General features: G+C 40.1%; 1 protein-coding gene across 3 annotated transcripts in view; it reads left to right on the top strand.

The window, feature by feature from the left end:
- SLIT1 (slit guidance ligand 1) overlaps positions 1–18991 on the top strand; it is a 204654-nt gene that overhangs the window by 141659 nt on the left and 44004 nt on the right. For all 3 annotated transcript variants that reach the window (XM_070752899.1, XM_070752898.1, XM_070752900.1), the window contains 14 exons: positions 1118–1281; positions 2155–2302; positions 3369–3440; positions 5205–5276; positions 7112–7183; positions 7896–8039; positions 9611–9774; positions 10587–10610; positions 13006–13150; positions 13504–13578; positions 14759–14902; positions 15678–15821; positions 16199–16365; positions 18089–18221. In XM_070752899.1, coding sequence (XP_070609000.1) covers positions 1118–1281; positions 2155–2302; positions 3369–3440; positions 5205–5276; positions 7112–7183; positions 7896–8039; positions 9611–9774; positions 10587–10610; positions 13006–13150; positions 13504–13578; positions 14759–14902; positions 15678–15821; positions 16199–16365; positions 18089–18221 — 1668 coding nt within the window. The remainder of the gene's footprint in view (positions 1–1117; positions 1282–2154; positions 2303–3368; positions 3441–5204; positions 5277–7111; positions 7184–7895; positions 8040–9610; positions 9775–10586; positions 10611–13005; positions 13151–13503; positions 13579–14758; positions 14903–15677; positions 15822–16198; positions 16366–18088; positions 18222–18991) is intronic.

Raw genomic sequence — 18991 nt, 5'->3', positions numbered from 1 at the left:
TATAAGGAAATGGCTCCTGGGTGTGATAGAGTGGGGGAGGCAGAAGATGATTGACTGGGTATCATATGTATCACAACGCACCATAAATTAATAAATATAAAGGGATCTGATGGAAATGCTTATTGACAATTTTAGATACTGCAGATTACCTTTAGGATTAATGTTTTCACAGTAAGACATGCTCCCAACATGCTGGGTCTTATATTTTGGGTTCTATAATAACAGGAGACTCATAACAGGTGTTAACATGTAGCCAAACTAGGGTGCTTTGGAAAACTTAAACAGGAACGATACTGGTAGTTTTTGGATAGAAGACCAGAAAATCTCAGTGCTATAGGCTGAACTGGAAAAACTAAAAATAAAAACTTGGGGAAATCATGAACCAGTTCTTAACTTTTGCTATAAAAACTACTTGTACAAATCCAGAGAGACACTAAAAGTTGACTTGTGAGACACCATAATAAAATGAGAAGATCTTCAAAAGTTTAGTTGTGTTCCCAAGGACATCTAATTCAGTCAATCACAAAACCAGGGAAATCTTCACTTCATTCAGGCAACGTACAGTAAAAAAAATTACCATTTCAGAAACATAGAATCTCACCCAATTTCAAACAGTATATAGTATCCCACGAGATCTAGCAAGACATCTATCATCAGTAGCCCCCATTGGCTTGGCCACTGTTGCCAATCAATGCTTGAGAGATGTATTCTGTGATGCTCAGCCTTAGAGGTAACATCTCTAATGAAGATATTCGCTTCTTTGGCTACTTTTTCTCCAGTTCTTTTTCTTTATAGATATACAAAATTGGACAATTGATTGAGGTTATGATTCTTACCATACAATGGACTAATTGGAATGAATTAACCTGGACATGATCATGTCATCATTAAAGAGACGAATAGAAATCTGGGTGACCATTTTAATCCACTTCTTAATGCAGGATTCATTCCTAATCCTATAGAATCAGAATCTCCTTTCCAGAGAATGTCTGCAAGTTACCAGTCAAATTAATTAGCTTTATCCTATTCTTTAGAATCAGTTTTGTAAATTAGAAGTATCAAGGAAAAGGTGCTTTTTTTCTTTCTTTCATCCCACACTTATACTTTGTCTCTGCAGCCGCTTGCACTCCAACCAGCTGATCTGTGATTGTCATTTGGGTTGGCTTTCCCAGTGGCTCCGCCAGCGACCTACTATTGGACTCTTCACACAATGTGCTGGTCCTCCATCCCTTCGTGGTCTAAATGTTGCAGAGATCCAAAAGAATGAATTCAGCTGCTCAGGTCAGTGGCACAAGCAAAGTTCTAGGAGCTTTTTCCATGGAGACCAAAGGAATGAATTTTCCTCCAAGCCTTCCCCAGGCATGGGGAAATTGATTCCCCTGGACCGTTTCTGCTTTACGTATGGTTTGTATGAGATGTATGATTGGTTTTTTATATTAAGGGTTTTTAATTGTTTTAACCATTGGATTTGTACTGTTTTGTTGTTGTAAGCTGCTCCGAGTCTCCGGAGAGGGGTGGCATACAAATCTAATAAATAATAATAATAATAATAATAATAATAATAATAATAATAAATAAATAAATAAAATCCTCTTAGGATCCCCCCCCAAAAACAACCAGGAGGAAGATCTTGTCTGCTTTCAAATTTAAGACAGACTAGCTAGAACTTGTACCGAAGAGTCAATGGTTAAGCCTGCCAATTTCCCTTCTGCATATAACTATTCTTTTCTTTTTTTGATCTCAGCGTTCCTATTTCTATTTTCAGTTAATGCACAGCAGAAATTGTTTCATGCTGCAACAATTTCCTGTGGTTTTGAAGTGAATTCTGTCTGTCATTGATTCTCTGGGTTGATCAAATAACATTTAGCATGGAAGGATCTTCATGTGAACCCAGCCCATTTAAAAATATTGTTACTGTTTGAGACATACTAAGGATATAAATGCATTTATTTGCTCCTTCAGCCGGATAATTATCCAAGTGACATTCAACTAAGGCATGCATCAGAGCTTCACAACTACTCATCCTTCCCCTTACCTTCTGGCATCTGCCTTTAAAGAAGGAGAAAATGTAGCAAATTGTTTTATGACCTAATTACTCTACCATGAAATATTTTCCTGCCTTCGGCAATATTGCTTCTCCTTTTCTTTCTCCAGGCCAAGATGATGCTACCAGAACTCATATCTGCAGTTTTTCATCTGGATCCTGTCCTGCCATGTGTACATGTAGCAATGGCATTGTAGATTGTCGTGGCAAAGGTCTAACAGCCATCCCTGCCAACTTACCAGAAACCATGACAGAGATGTGAGTAGGAACATGTTGGGTAGGGAATAATTATGTGACCTTGTGGCAGTGGAGTTGGAGGCAATTTTATCCAGGATTAGTTGTTTGTTTGTTTGTTTGTTTGTTTGTTTGTTTGTTCGTTCGTTCATTCATTAATTTTGCTCTAAAGGGAGCTGCACTGCCCAGATCAGACTTGAATGCAATCTGATGATCCTTCTGCACTTACAGCTTTTGCTTGAGAAGCAGTTAAGGACTGTTGATTGGAAGGGAGCATTGGAACATAAACTTGTTTTAATAGTTCTGGTTAATTGAATCACTTCCTGGTTTTAGTTCATTTTATTTTGTCAGGTGTTATTTGTTGCTTTTAATTTGGTATAGCTCATTAAGTTTTGAATGGCATGGATACCATATAAATTGCATGAATGAATTAATGAATAGTTGTCTGAATCCAATTTTTGTTTATCTAAGTGAAGAAAATGGAATATTAATGTATTCAAATATATTAACTTTTTAAAAAATAACTTATTTTTGTGCTTCTTTCATTTATCAAATCAGTCCTGTAGTTCTATTGTGGAGACAAAATATGAAAAGTACCCTAAGTAATATATTTTTAATAGTTATTTCATGGATATTTTATCTAGGTTTAAATATAATTTGTAACTAATCCATGCATTATGTACACGTAAATATACTAGGGAAATGAATTATGTAGACTTGAATATTAAGATATTGAGAAATTGTTTACTCTGTGATCATGTGATTACATCCACATAAGTTGCTTGCCAATGGATGTACAATGTGCTGAATAGCAAAGTGTGTATATGATTATACCACTTTACTAAATGTAAAACCCTGCATGGACTTCCAAAATATATATCAATTTAATTTTATAAAAATATTATTAATTAATCTGAAAGCTGAGGTGAAAGTCATGCTAATTTGACTTATGTACAGATAGGCAGAACTCTCATTTCTCTTAAGATTTTGCTTGCTCTCTAAAGTGCCCTTAATGAATAATATAGTATTTCATCCATTTTTATTAGTGTACCCCAGTTGTTTCCTTTCTAATACTTGGCTTATAACACAGACGTCTGGAACTCAATGGCATCAAGTCCATCCCCCCTGGAGCCTTTTCATCATACAAGAAACTGCGTAGGATGTGAGTGTCTTATACAGGTGATTTCCATCCAGTCATTCACCTTCTATCAATTACATTTATCGCCACCTTTGTTTTAGTCCAGTGATGGCGAACCTATGGCACAGGTGTCACAGGTGTCACAGGTGTCACGTGGAGTTATATTTGCTGGTACGCTAACTGTTGGCCTAGCTCAGCTCCAACGTGTATGTGTGTGCCGGCCATCTGGTTTTTGGCTTGCACAGAGGCTCTGGGAGGGCATTTTTGGCTTCCAGAGAGCCTCTGGGAAGATGGAGGAGGGCGTTTTTACCCTCCCCTGTCTCCAGGGAAGCCTTTGGAGCCTGGGGAGCAGCGATGGGCTCCTACGGGAATGGGTCAGGAACGCAGTTCCAGTGGCAAAATCTGGAGCTCCACCCCAGAGCACCCAATTTGCACTGAAAGATGTTGAAACAAAATGCATAAGCCACAGCCACAGTATGGTAGTAAAAATTTTGGTAACCCATCACTGCTGGGGAGGGTGAAACATGAGCCTACTGGGCCCACCAGAAGTTGGGAAACAGGCCATTTCCAGCCTCCCGAGGGCCTCCAGGGAGGGTTGGGGGATGCTGTTTTCACCCTCCCCAGGCATTGAATTATGGGTGTGGGCACCCGTGCGTGTGTAATAGCTTTGTTGGCACTCGAGGAAAAAAAAGTTCGCCATCACTGGTTTAATCTATGCTTCTTTGGCTTCGTGCAATCGTTGCTCATTATACATTGTTAGAAAAATTCCCCAGAGACCAAGAGAATAAAAGCAAAAGTCTTTATTAACAACAAAATATAGAAAATATAGAAAAATATAGAAAACATAGAACACTGACCACTCTGCCACTGCCCCACCACGGCTACTACCCGCTGCCAGCTGAGCTTCCTTCTTAGCGCCTTCCAAGTTTTCCGGCAACTGCAGCGCCCCGCCCGGCTGAGGGGGGGAGGGGCCTACTACCCGCTGCGACTGTCGCTGCCGCCACCATCATCCTCCCGCTGCGCGCCGCCCTTCCGCTGCCACTACCCTCCCACCAGCCCCAAAGCTCACCTGCTGCAGCCGCCAGGGAAGATCCAGCCGGGCAGGGCGCTGCAGTTGCCGGAAAACTTGGAAGGCGCTAAGAAGGAAGCTCAGCTTCCTCTTCTCACAACTTTTTGAACAATTAGGGGGCCCGGCCTTCTGGCGCCAAATTAGCAGCTCCTTGCACATGCGCAAAAGGGTCCGGCCTTTTTCTTTGCTGAGGTGACAGTCTGCGCATGTGCAAGGAGCTGCTGACTGCGGGCCCCTCTAATCACCGGGCCCGGTACGGGACTCCCAGTAGTACCGGTCTATCGGCGGCCCTGACCGGCATGATTATACAGGGACCTGTACATACATTAACTCTTTATTTTTGATGCTTATCCAGCGAGGAAAGGATAAACTGAATGGCAAGTTAGACCTAGATCAGAGAGAAGGCATTTGAAATCCACAGGTGTGGCTAGCTGTCCTTAAACAGAAAGAATGAGTCCAACTCTGACTCTGAAGAGGGTGGTGGAAGAAACGAGGAATAGGTCAAGGGTTATGCATTTTCTTTCTGCTTTCCAACATTGTCAAGTTGTCCCTTTGCTGTCCATCATTGTTACAGAAATTGTCTACTTATGGTTATCTATAATTCAAGACTTTTAAGCTTGAAATGGCAGATAGACTCTTTAGGGGAAGAATTTACAGGAAAGAAAAGTGGCAAGGCTTTTGAGTATTTGCCAATGTTGATTTTGTCCTATATGTTCTAGAGACCTCAGCAACAATCAGATTTCAGAAATTGCACCTGATGCCTTCCAGGGTCTTCGTTCACTCAACTCTCTGTGAGTAGTCAATGGGGGAAAACATATGAAATATATTACTGTTGGCATGTCTCGGTATAGCTAGACTACGAAACCTTCCACATCACCAAGCAGATAATTTTAACACAGCGTGGATGTGTGATAAAGCCAAGACACAGACTTAGTTAAATAGGTATTATTTACATATAAACAAAATATAAACAATCCAGAATAAGCACGTAGCGAATACAGAATAATAAGCACTGAGCAATCACAAGATAGAAGCACAAAGCAAAATACAATATAGATAATAAGCACAAAGTTTATACAAGCATGAAACTTAAACACAACTCCCCCTTCTCAGGCAAAAGTAAAAGGAAGTGACTGAGCAGAATAATGAGTTTTTATAGCTTCAATGAGGAAGTGACGAAACAGCCTTGAATATTAACTCTTCAAGTACAAGTTAACTCTTTAAGTGCACATTAACTCTTTAAGTACAAGTTTGGTACAAGTATACAATATGCAGTTTACAATGGCAATCCCTAACAACCATGTACCCTGTACTAACAATTACTATAGTTATGGACAGTGGTGGGCTGCTAAGGTGGAACAGTGACGTGTGCTCGCCCCGTGGCTCTGAGTGCTAGCGGAGTCCAGCACAATTATGCTACTGCACCTGCACCCGCTAGCACTCAGAGCCACGGAGGCAAGCGCACATCATGGTTCCACCTTAGCAGCCCACCTCTCGTTATGGATACAAAATCCTGCTTGAAGGTCGAAAAAAAATTATCCTCTTTCACGACTCCACTTGCACAACTTAACTGATGCCAGCCAGAATAATTTTACAATGCCCTGCAAATGCCAAGCTGGAACTCCCTGAAGATGACAGTCTCTGTTCCCTGTTTCTTTGAGCAATATTTTCTATAGCTATTTCAGTTTCTAGATACTGCCAAATTTCCGTCCTTAGAAATTCATTTGGCTCATCTCCTAAATACAATACATACAATAGTTACTTTATAATTCATTTTCATATCGGTAATTAGTTAAGTTAGTTTCAGAGAGAAAATATTTCTGTGAATCAGGTTTTCATGCCATTATGCTGATTAATTACACTACAGTATTGAGTTTCTATGTCGCCCCTCTCCGAGGACTCAGGGTGGCTTACAACATATATAAAAACGTAGTACAGTGTTTCCTCGATTTTCACGGGGGATGCATTCCGAGACCGCCCGTGAAAGTCGAATTTCCGCAAAGTAGAGATGCAGAAGTAAATATATCATTTTTGGCTATGAACAGTATCACAAGCCATCCCTTAACACTTTAAGCCCCTAAATTACCATTTCCCATTCCCTTAGCAACCATTTAGATTATTACTCACCATGTTTATTTATTAAAGTTTATTAAAAAAATGTTTTTTAAAGGAAGATGAAAGTTTGGCAATGACATATGATGTCATCGGGTGGGAAAAACCATGGTATAGGGGAGAAAACCATGAAGTATTTTTTAATTAATATTTCTGAAAAACCGTGGTATAGACGTTCCGCAAAGTTTGAACCCGCGAAAATCAAGGGAACACTGTGCTGCAATTCTTCCCTTGGGGTTAGTGTTGCAGTGGAATGTTTGAAAACTGTTACTTTATAGAGTTTTAGGTATTTGTTTGACTTAAGCAGCTGCATATTTTGGGTATATTGGACACAGTAATTATAGGAACCCAGATTTTAATTGTTTTAAATGCTAAAACATTGCTGTTCTGTCTTATATAAGGAAACTGTGTATTAAAAAGTAAGCCTAAGATTGAATAATACATGATAGCTTCTTCTCTCAATACACTATATATGGCATCACTAATCCAAGGACTGATTTTATTTCTTTTTCAGAGTCTTGTATGGGAACAAGATCACAGAGTTGCCCAAAGGAGTATTTGGGGGCCTCTATGCGCTACAACTACTGTAAGCACCAATAAGAAAGATAGCTAAATTGCTAGCAGTCTCCGGATATCAGCATAGACGGACACCCTTAGATATTACAGTCGTCTAGAACTTCATTTCCAGCGATATAACTATTATTTATTTTCAGAAACTAACAGCCTCCCAGTTGTCTAAAAACGGAGGAAAATGTAGTCTTATTTTCCTCACTGCCTGCATTACTCATTTATATTTTTTCCCACATTTTCACCCATAGTTGCCATCATTTCATTCCATCATCAGCTTCTGCCACTCTTCCTAGCCTACCTTTATTCCCCTTCCATTTGCATTATTCCATGTTTGTTTTTAGCCCTATAAATCTTCCCTATGGACTGTTCTCTTAACTTTATTATTCCTATTGAGATGTGCATTTTTATGTGAATATAGCTAATCACCCCACTTGAAAGACGAAAATATTTATTTATTTACTTATTCATTTATTTATAAAATTTATTGAAGGCTTGAAAGATGCAAACGTTAAAGAATGATTTTTCTTATTTTTCATATTGACTCATATTGCGTTAGATGACTTCAGATTAAAACGCAGGTTTAATTTATTTATTTGCTTGGGCTTTGCTAGTAACTTGGAGGGGTGGGGCCGGGGCAGGTCCTTTGCATAATGAGCGAATAATTTTGTCTAGTTATCCAGTACAGCATGTGCACACATTGCTATAGTATGATTGCTCCATCACTCCAGGCTACTGAATGCCAACAAGATTAACTGCATTCGGGCAGATGCCTTTGCTGACCTGCAGAACCTCTCCCTGCTCTCTCTTTATGACAACAAGATCCAGACCCTGGCCAAAGGCACTTTTGCCACCCTGCGTGCCATCCAGACACTGTGAGTGCCGGCTTCTGTACAGATTTTTTATCAGTCATGGTAAGGGGTGGTAGGAAGATGGTAGAAGATTTGAATTCTGCAGCACTAAGGGGAAGGCGGGACATAACATGGGACATATGCCCATGTTACACCAACACTCCGCAGTCTGCATTGGTTGCCGATCAATTTCCGGTCACAATTCAAAGTGTTGGTTATGACCTATAAAGCCCTTCATGGCACCGGACCAGATTATCTCAGGGATTGCCTTCTGCTGCACGAATCCCAGCGACCAGATAGGTCCCACAGAGTGGGTCTTCTCCGGGTCCCGTCAACTAAACAGTGCCGCTTGGCGGGACCCAGGGGAAGAGCCTTCTCTGTGGCAGCCCTGGCCATCTGGAACCAACTCCCCCCAGAGATTACAATTGCCCCCACCCTCCTTGCCTTTCGTAAGCTACTTAAAACCCACCTCTGCCATCAGGCATGGTGGAATTGAGATACTCTTTCCCCCTAGGCCTTTACAATTTTATGCGTGGTATGTCTGTCTGTATGTTTGGTTTTTATATTAATGGGTTTTTTAAAATCATTTTTAGTATTGGATTATTATTGTATACTGTTTTATTATTGCTGTTAGCCGCCCCGAGTCTCCGGAGAGGGGCGGCATACAAATCCAATTAATAATAATAATAATAATAATAATAATAATAATAATAATAAGAAGAAGAAGAACCAAGAGATTACAACAGAAATGTCATCTGAAACAGGGATCTCCAACCTTGACAACTTTAAGACTTGTGGACCTCAACTCTTTGCTGGCTGAGGAATTCTGGGAGTTGAAGTCCACAAGTCTTAAAGTTGCCAAGGTTGGAGATCCCTGATCTAAAAAGAAACAAGAAGTCCTGCTCTCATTGGAAGACAGTGACCCAATATTCATTGAGCCAATGTAGTGTTTTGATGAATGTATTGGGCTATAACTGGGCAGACTCAGATTTATGCCCATCTTCAATCACAGAAGCTCATTAGGTAACTTTGTGTCATCTCTCAGCAAAAACCATCCCACGGGGTTTGATTTTATTTTATTTTATTGGATTTGTATGCCGCCCCTCTCCGTAGACTCGGGGCGGCTAACAACAGTAGTAAACAGCATATGACAATCCAATAAAAACAGTTAAAAAACCCTATTGTAAAACCAACATACATACAGACATACCATGCATAAAATTGTAAAGGCCTGGGGGGGAAGAGTATCTCAGTTCTCCCATGCCTGGCGGCAGAGGTGGGTTTTAAGAAGCTTACGAAAGGCAAGGAGGGTGGGAGCAAATGGAGGACAAACTGCCTTGAGTTCCTGGGAAAAACCTAATAAATATATAAATCATGGATAGATGAAATAAAATAAATTCCTAGAAGATGGTATTCCAGGGCCATTGGCATGCTTCCATGATCTGTGAGAGAGGGCTACTGAAAAAGCATTCAGCTTTGCACTGGCTAGAAGCACCATCTTAGCAGCCACCCAGGGCTCTCAGGCCGACCACCTGAGCTGCCCACAGGTCCCTGAATGGTTATGCTCAGCTGTTCCTTTTTCTTTCCTACTGCAGCCATCTGGCCCAGAACCCCTTTATTTGCGACTGCAACCTGAAGTGGCTGGCAGACTTCCTGCGGGCCAATCCTATTGAGACAAGTGGTGCTCGTTGTGCAAGTCCCCGGCGTTTGGCCAACAAGCGCATTGGACAGATCAAGAGCAAGAAATTCCGCTGTTCCCGTATGAGCTGCTTTCTTGATATAGGGTTGCTTTTGAATTTGGGTCCAGGAGAGTGATGATGGGTGCCCTTTGCATGTTGTAGCACATCTTTCAAGAGATTTTGTCTCGCCACAGAATAGACTATGAAGAACATGTAGAAATGTTCTCCCATCCTTTCCTTCCTTCCTTCCTTCCTTCCTTCCTTCCTTCCTTCCTTCCTTCCTTCCTTCCTTCCTTCCTTCCTATAATGCCTAGTTTGCATTTTAGTATCCCCAATTTTTAAATTTTCTTGTGCCCAGAGGTCTAAGTTCTAATCAGGACACACATAAAACATAAGCCTTACACTCTGAAAGTGAATAACAGGAATGGCTTGGTTTAAATGACCAACTAGTCTGCAATTCAATCTCTTATTTAATGTCTAGAACAGGGGTTTCCAACCTTGGCAATTTTAAGCCTGGAGGACTTCAATTCCCCCCAACTGGGGAATTCTGGGAGTTGAAGTCCACCAGGCTTAAAGTTGCCAAGTTTGGAGGCCCCTGGTCTAGACACAAAGATAGATCTGTTTACTATAAATTAGTTGACTAAGTGTTCTAACCTCTTAATTTGATATATTATATTATATTATATTATATTATATTATATTATATTATATTATATTATATTATATTATATTATATTATATTATATTATATTATATTATATTATATTATATTATATTATATTATATTATATTATCTCTTGTGCCAGAGCATATGTACAGGCTTGCTCTACTATGCCTGAAATTGTGTTTTTCTGCATTTACATTAATACTCTTTGTCCACCTTTCTTTACAGCCAAGGAGCAATACTTCATTCCAGGTAAAGGGAAACTATTATAATGGGTTATGATGGGATTAATGTATTATGCATATACTGTACTTTTCTTTGCTGAGCAGAAATGTCAGGATTTCCCTTTAAGATGAATAGTTTGTGTTAAAACTTCCAAGTCCAATTGAAATAACTTAGGTCAAAACTTCCAGGTGTAGCTCAAGCTACTGGTTACTACCTGTAAAATCTTTCTTGACATAAGCCTTCTTATCTAAAGGAGCATCAGCCTCCTGTAGTTTTTGCCTGTTGTGTGTGATTGTCCAAAGTTGGTGTATTTCACTTGAGTATAACTTGATGGGATCTAGAAAATGTGCCTTCATTGTTCATGTGCCTCTTGGGACATCATTGTCTTCCTCTTCCCCAAGCATGTTTGAAACCAGGGGTGGGTTCTAACTTACCTTGCTGTCGGTTTGCTTTCTCCTGCCCCACGTAGCCATGCGTTGTGGTTTGTGTGCGTATACCTGCGCAGTGCCAAAAAATGGGGGGGGGGGAGCCGGAAACAAAATGGTGACTGCATGTACAGTGCTGGAAACTCAACTTCTGCATATGCTCAGAAGAAAAAAAATAAGTAAATGTTCAAAAAAGAAAAAAAGATCTGAAAACAAGATGGTGACCACCTGCACAGCGCTGGAAACCTGGCTTCTGCATATGCTCAGAAGAAAAAATAAATTAAATAATTAAATAAATTACATTTAAATTGGCAGTGCCCACGGATTGGCACTGATCCAACCAGTTTTGTCATGTCATCGTGACATCAGTGGGTTGCTACCACTTCAGGCGAACCAGTCCGAACTGGGAGGAAGACACCTCTGTTTGAAACAATCCTTAAAAGGTAGTCTTTCCTAGGATTACAATGGATTCCATATGGGGTAATACAGGTAGTCTTTGACTTACAATAGTTTACTTAGTGACCGTTTGAAGTTACAATGAAAATGAATAGCTTTTTCCGTTACAACCATTGCAGCTGCTCCATAGTCATGTGATCACGTGATCCAGATTTTTGGCAACTGACTCATATTTATGACGATTGGCAGTGTCCCAGGGTCATGTGACCAGTTTTTGTGACCTTCTGACAAACCAAGTCAATGGGGAAGCCGGATTCTCTTAACAACAAGGTTACTAAATTAACAACTGCAGTGATTCACTTAACAACTCTGGCAAGAAAGCTCGTAAAATGGAGCAAAATTTCCTAGCAAGAGAAATTTTGGGCACTATTGTGGTTGTAATCTGCAATTATGCAACCAGGTATTTTCCCCCAATAACAGCGGCCTTGGTTGTATGTTGCTGCTCAAAAAACAGAACAGTAGCCTGAATTAGTTAGAACAGTGACTTTCAACCTTTTTTGAACCGTGGCACATTTTTTACATTTACAAAATCCTGGGGCACACCACCAACCAAAATGACACAAAATGACACTCTAACACAGTACATATTATACATATAGTTGATAATATAGTTTCTAAATGTATTTATACTCACTTAGTGGGAAACCTGGGCCTGTTTCGATGAACACAAAAGGGGTATCCTGGCAGGAATAGTAGTTTGGGGACCCATAGAAACATAGAAGACTGACGGCAGAAAAAGACCCCATGGTCCATCTAGTCTGCCCTTTTACTATTTCCTGTATTTTATCTTACAATGGATATATGTTTATCCCAGGCATGTTTAAATTCGGTTACTGTGGATTTACCAACCACGTCTGCTGGAAGTTTGTTCCAAGGATCTACTACTCTTTCAGTAAAATAATACTTTCTCATGTTGCCTTTGACCCATGTTTAATTTCCCCATGGCACACCTGACTATTTCTCACGGCACACTAGTGTGCCGCGGCACACTGGTTGAAAAACACTGAGTTAGAAGATAAACTGGAAATCCCAAGGGGAAAATTGGTTTCTAGAGCAGAATTATAACTAGAGTTAACTTTTAAGCATCCTGAGATCATTCCAGATTCTGATCTGATGAAGTGACATAAAGGTGGGAGTGACTTTATTCCTGAATATGAAATGCAAGAGTACAGTTGGAAGGCTAATTAATGGAAAAATTAGCTTAATACTCTTGCAGGCTGATCTATAAAGAGCACAGAGGTAGAGAAAGGCTTTTTTGTGTGTGCTTTTGTAGATGATCCCTGCTCTCCTGTTCTGTGCAGAGAAGTGACAATGTTTATACCCAAGTTTGGAGAGTAGTAAGGGGCATTTTCTTGTCTTCTACAACAGGGATCTCCAACCTTGGTAACTTTAAGACGTGTGGACTTCCAACTCTCAGCAAAGCTGGTTGAGGAATTGTGGGAGATGGAGTCTTAAATTTGCCAAGGTTGGCGACCCCTGTTCTAGAAGAATGTTCCCTAGCAGTGCAGCTACCTTTAACTCACACTTCATTTTTCTGGCAGGAACGGAGGATTATCATTTGAACAGTGAATGCCATAGTGATGTGGTTTGCCCGGCCAAGTGCCGTTGTGAAGCCAACGTGGTGGAGTGTTCCAACCTGAGGCTGACAAAGATCCCAGAGCGCCTCCCGCAGGCTACTGCTGAATTGTAAGATCTGAATTTGCCCTACCCATCATTGAGCATCCGTTCATGTCTTTTTGCAATCCAGTTCTTTTCTTCTTTGTCTTCCCTATGGCTCCTTCACACAATGAGTTGCGAGGTGTCCTTATTTTTAGGATGTGTTCTGCCACTGTTCCTTAATAAGATAAAATGAGATGCAATACCTATTCCATGTGCAGCCTCTTCAGATAATTCTGTACAAATGCTCATGCCCAAGCTTTCCCCTTCATTTTTTCCTTATTCTGGATGATTTTTGTATAAGAAAGCATGGGTATTATATTGTTCACGTAGCATCTTTGCTCTCAAGCTTGCCTGTTTATTTTTCTTTCTCCCCTGTGCAGACGCCTGAATAACAATGAAATCACAGTGGTAGAGGCGACAGGTATCTTCAAGAAACTTCCACACTTAAAGAAAATGTGAGTTATATGGATGAAAACTTCTAGGAACACATTCCTCCTTGTAAGGGGCGTACATAAGTGCACTAGCCTGCCTTTCGTCCCCTGTCCAATTGTCTCTCCTTATCTCATATATCATATATCATATATCTTTTCTTCCTTACATATATCTTCTCCTCTACTTATATATCTTTTCTTTATATATAATACTTCATGTCTATCCTCTTCAATATGTATTGTGTATTGGACAAAATAAATAAATAAATAAATAAATAAATAAATAAATAAATAAATAAATAAATAAATAAATAAGTATAGAATTTTGGAGTGGACTTTGCAACATAGCAATGTTTTTAAAAGATGTGGCAGAGAAGAGCTGTCAAAAAGTTCCTGCAGGCATTGGTACAAATGGATATAAACAACTATCGTGTTTCCCTGAAAATAAGACAGCATCTTACATTAATTTTTTCTCCCAATGATGTGCTATGTCTTGTTTTCTTATTTTTTTTTCCAGTGAATTGTATCCTGTATCCTGCTGCAGCAAAAACACATCCAAACACACAGCCGCATGATGGATGCGTTTTGGATGTGTTTTAAATCTGATTGATGCAGCGTTTTGGCATGAAATTTATGGACAGCAGTGTTATATATGTTCTGTTCGGGAATGCTACGAAACGACACGTCTCCTACGTCTTACTTTCAGGGGATGCCTTATATTAGGCAATTCTACGAAACCTCTCCTATGTCTTACTTTCTGGGGTGACTTATTATCAGGGAAACAGGGTATGCTGGATCCATCTGCTATCTCCTTACCTATAGGACGTCGACAAGAAGGGCGTTGTGCAATAGCACCATCCTGCTCACATGGCCTACCAATTTTAGGAGACATATTCCTTCTGATAGTGGAAGTAATACATGGCTATTTTAGCTATTGTTATTCTTCAGGAAACAGATGCCAAGATACCTAGACTCCAATCAATCTCTCAGCAATCTGCTTGAGGTTGCAAAATTAGGCCTAAAATTTTTGACAATTGGTCAGGTCAGTGCAGCAGTAATCTAGGGGGAGAATTGAAAGCTGCTAAATGAAACACACTTCCAGCATTGGATCTATTGCAACTGATCTTCTTTTGTTACGGTTGAAGTCACAGTGAACTGAGATGCAACCCTTCCTATATTGACTCCCTGCTCTTTGCTTTCCTAGAAATTTGAGCAACAACAAAGTCTCGGAGATTGAGGACGGGGCCTTTGAGGGGGCAGCCTCAGTGAGCGAGTTACATTTGACTGCTAACCAGCTGGAGTCAGTGCGCAGTTCCATGTTCCGGGGCTTGGATGGGCTGCGGACACTGTAAGTCACCTCTTAACTGGGAATAGTAGAAAGGAAGAGTACCATTTTGCAGAATATTGATGCTCCTTGCTGACAACTAAATAATTGTTACTGCAAAATGGCTTCTTCGCATCTTTTTAAAACAATTTATTTTATTTATTTCTCAAGCACATATTAGACATCGTATATACATGATTTAAATACATGAAATGAATAGGAATAAAAGGGAACATTAGGACAGAGATAGTAGGCATGCTGGTGCCTGTTAAGAATGGGGTGAGCATAACAGTAGAAAGTCTAAGGTTAACGTTTTGGGGGTTTGGGGATGAAATCTCAGAGTCAGGTAGTGCATTCTAGGCATTAATTATAATTATAATTTATTAGATTTGTATGCCACCCGTCTCCGAGGACTCGGAGCGGCTCACAACAATAATACAACATGTACAAATATAATGTTATAAAACAGTTTAAAACCCCTTTAAAACAATCACACAATCTAACAAACCATACATAAAACCATTGACCACGCTATTGCTGAAGTCGTATTTTCTGCAACCGAATTTGGAGCAGTTTACTTTAAGTTTGTATCAATTGTGTGCTCGTGCATTGTTGTGGTTAAAGCTGAAGTAGTCATTGAGAGGAAGGACGTTGCAGCAGATAATTTTATGCACTATGTTTAGGTCAGACTGAAGGCGACATAGTTCTAAGCTGTCTAAGCCCAAAATTTCAAGTCTGGTGGCATAAGGTATTCTGTTGCGAGCAGAATATAAAATGAAATCTTCTCTTTTCTCCCCAGGATGCTGAGAAACAATCGCATCAACTGTATTCACAATGACAGCTTCACTGGGCTGCGCAATGTGCGCCTTCTCTCCTTGTATGACAACCAGATCAGCATTATCTCACCGGGGGCTTTTGATACATTGCAATCACTCTCTACTCTGTGAGTTGTGAGGAAGGGAATTTTTAGTTTAATTTTTAATTTTAATTTTTAGTTTCTCCTGGATTTTTATTTTATTCTTCCTTCCCAAACTATTCTCTGGTCTCAGAAATGTGCTTCCATCATGGACTGACCCAGGTTCCAGGGTGTTCCCATTTTAAACTTAGAATAATTATCAGAGAACTGTTTGTAAAGAGCCACATCTCTGGAGTCATGACTAGACAAGAGGCAATTTTCCTTCAAGAGAATGGTTCTCTTCACTTCAGCTGGGGACCCTGTTTGAAATGCTGAAATAGGCATTTATCACTGTTTCAAAACATGGGATGTTGCTAAGAAACTATTTTGCATATTGCTAATATTTACATAATCTTTGAACCCAGGAACCTACTGGCTAACCCCTTCAATTGCAATTGCCATCTGGCTTGGCTGGGTGATTGGCTTCGCAAGAGGAAAGTTGTGACTGGGAATCCACGTTGCCACAATCCAGATTTTCTGCGCCAAATCCCACTGCAGGATGTTGCCTTCCCCGACTTCAGGTGTGAGGAAGGTAACTTATGGGCTCTCAGATTTTGGGTAATAGCAAGGACAACAAAGCAAATATGCAAGTTTTACACCGTGAGCTTTTTTATATATGTGCACCAAATCATTTTGTGTCTTCTGAAAGATTAATAAAGAATCACACTTAAATATGATGCAAAGCTCTAACTGACTTCTTTATCCCATTTCTCTGAATGAATTGAAATGAATAATTGTTTTGTTGTAAATCTAAAATAGCATAGGGCACTCACATAAACAGACACTGCAATATAATGTACAGACTCATTCTGTATTTCAACATATTTTACTTAGATATTTACTTTTGAATCATAGTTCAGTTCTATGTATATATCAGTTTGCACATTTTGATGTACAAAGCTAAATAACATATATATTCTGCTCAGTCTACTAATTTTTCCAAGTAGTTTCTTTTAATATGCATATGTCATGGAACTTTTACTAATATACACATTTTTGAGTGCCTTTTCCTGCCAGATTTTTTAACCTGTCCCAATCAGCAAACTATTTTTGTATGAATCTTTTCTTCAGAAAATTACATCAGAGTATCAGAAAAATCATAAATATCCATTAACAGCAATTGCTTTTTGTCTGCATATAGGTTAGGAAAACGTTGAATTTTACATTGAAATGATAACTGATTTAGTTTTCCTTCACTTTTAATGTGCCAGACCTCTAGTGGTCTAACTTGAGCAAGTCATTCCAAAGGTGCAAAAACAATTCACACTTTGCATTGACTGAAGTGGGAAGAGCAGAAAAGGCTATGATGAAAACCACAAAAAACTACATGTGCCAATGAGGCAAGAAGTACAGCGGAGTTACAGGCAATGACTAACTTCAAATTCCTTTGGGCACTTGGTGGAGACATTCTGAGAGCTGCAATTTGTGGGACAATTGTACAGTTTTCTGCACTCTTCCTACTCTTTTGATGGAAATTACCATATTTCAGTGTTCACCTTGGCTCTCTCAGTTACAAATACATGTGCATAACCAACTATTTTAATATGGTCTACACAACTCTGTGCCATTTAGATATATAGAAACTAAGTATTGAAGGGTAGCACCGAAGTATTGAAAATCTATCCAGTATCTTCAAGCCACAAATTAGTTGAAATGTTATTTTTGCTGAATAGGCATGGATTTCTAATTATGTAATGGTTCCTAGAGTTGTGTTTACTGATTTTAAGCTTGAAACATTGGTTAAAGGCAAGGCAATTTAATTAGCTATGGTGTTTAACCATCCAGATTAAATAAATGAAATATCCTGATGCAAAAAATATTTTATGATAATACTGATTCACTAAAGGAATAAATCATGTGGATTTGGCAAGCATCTGTATGTTATTGGCCTTTATCCAATGCAGTAGCTGCTTTCAACATAGCCTTTGTGTGGAGCATTGGTAGGGAAGGCTGTGACCCAGAATAAATTAATCACAGTAACTTAGCTTTTTGAGTGTACTTCTCTGCCTTGAAACATTCTTGTAAATCAATACAAAGGCACCGTTTCAAAACAGACCTTTCCATCACTTCTCATAAAATTGTCATTTCGAATGATCACATCAGTTGATTAACATCCCAAATTCTAATTGTTCCTGATATTTCTGACTCTGGAAGACCTACATACTAATAGAAATCCAGAATTTCTTGCAAAGATTTGAGACAATGTTTATATCTGGAGTGTCACATTGCATTCTCCTTGGCTTATCCTTTGACAGGTCAGGAGGAGACCGTCTGTTTCCCACGTCCTCAGTGCCCCCAGGAGTGCACCTGCCTAGACACAGTAGTTCGCTGCAGCAATAAGCACCTGAAAAGCCTTCCAAAAGGGATACCCAAGAATGTGACTGAGCTGTGAGTACAGATACATAGGATACAGTAATGGGCAGCCAAGATTTTTACTGCCACACTGTGGGGTGTGGCTTATTTTGTGGGTGTGACTTAGTGGTCATGTGACTGGGTAGGAGTGGCTTGGCGGCCATGTTACCAGGTGGGAGTGGATTGAACGATCATCATCGTTCAAGTGAACTGTTAAGTCCTTGACTTACAACCTCACTAGTGTCGCTCGCTGGGGTGACAATTTGCTTCGCGTTTCCCGCACTCTCCTTCCTGGGTGGCCCCCCCCACCTCAGGCTGGGTAGCTAAGAATGGGTGCCGATCAGCTGTTGAGTAAAGAGGAGGGAGGAAATGGGCCCCCTGCAACTCCTGCCGGTGCTGGTCTCCCTGTCACTTTCCGAGGAAGAGGAGGAGGATGGGATTAGGGGATAGTCAGCTAGAGCTGGGCACAAAACTTCATTTCCACCCCGTCCTGCCTGCCTCCCACCCCTGGTAGGATATCGACTGGAAGGAGCATTATGAGAACTGATACTTTGTACACTTTGTACATTTGGATAAAATGGTTAGCACAACTTACCCTTGGTTTTGAGGTGGAGCTAGGGTGGTGATGACGAACCTTTTCAGCACTGAGTGCCCAAACAGGAACACACAGGCATGCTTGTGGATGTCTGCAGGCCAGAGCGCCATAAACCTGAAGATCGATTGGCCAGTCTGTATGCCGGCCAGCTGGTCTTCGTGCATGCCAGAATACTAGAAATCTGAAGACCAGCTGGCTAGAGCATATATAT

This window comes from Erythrolamprus reginae, chromosome 5 (assembly GCF_031021105.1).
Source record: "Erythrolamprus reginae isolate rEryReg1 chromosome 5, rEryReg1.hap1, whole genome shotgun sequence".
NCBI lineage: Eukaryota > Metazoa > Chordata > Lepidosauria > Squamata > Dipsadidae > Erythrolamprus > Erythrolamprus reginae.
The sequence above is the reverse complement of the archived record's forward strand: the minus strand, read 5'-3'. Positions and strand labels throughout refer to the sequence as shown.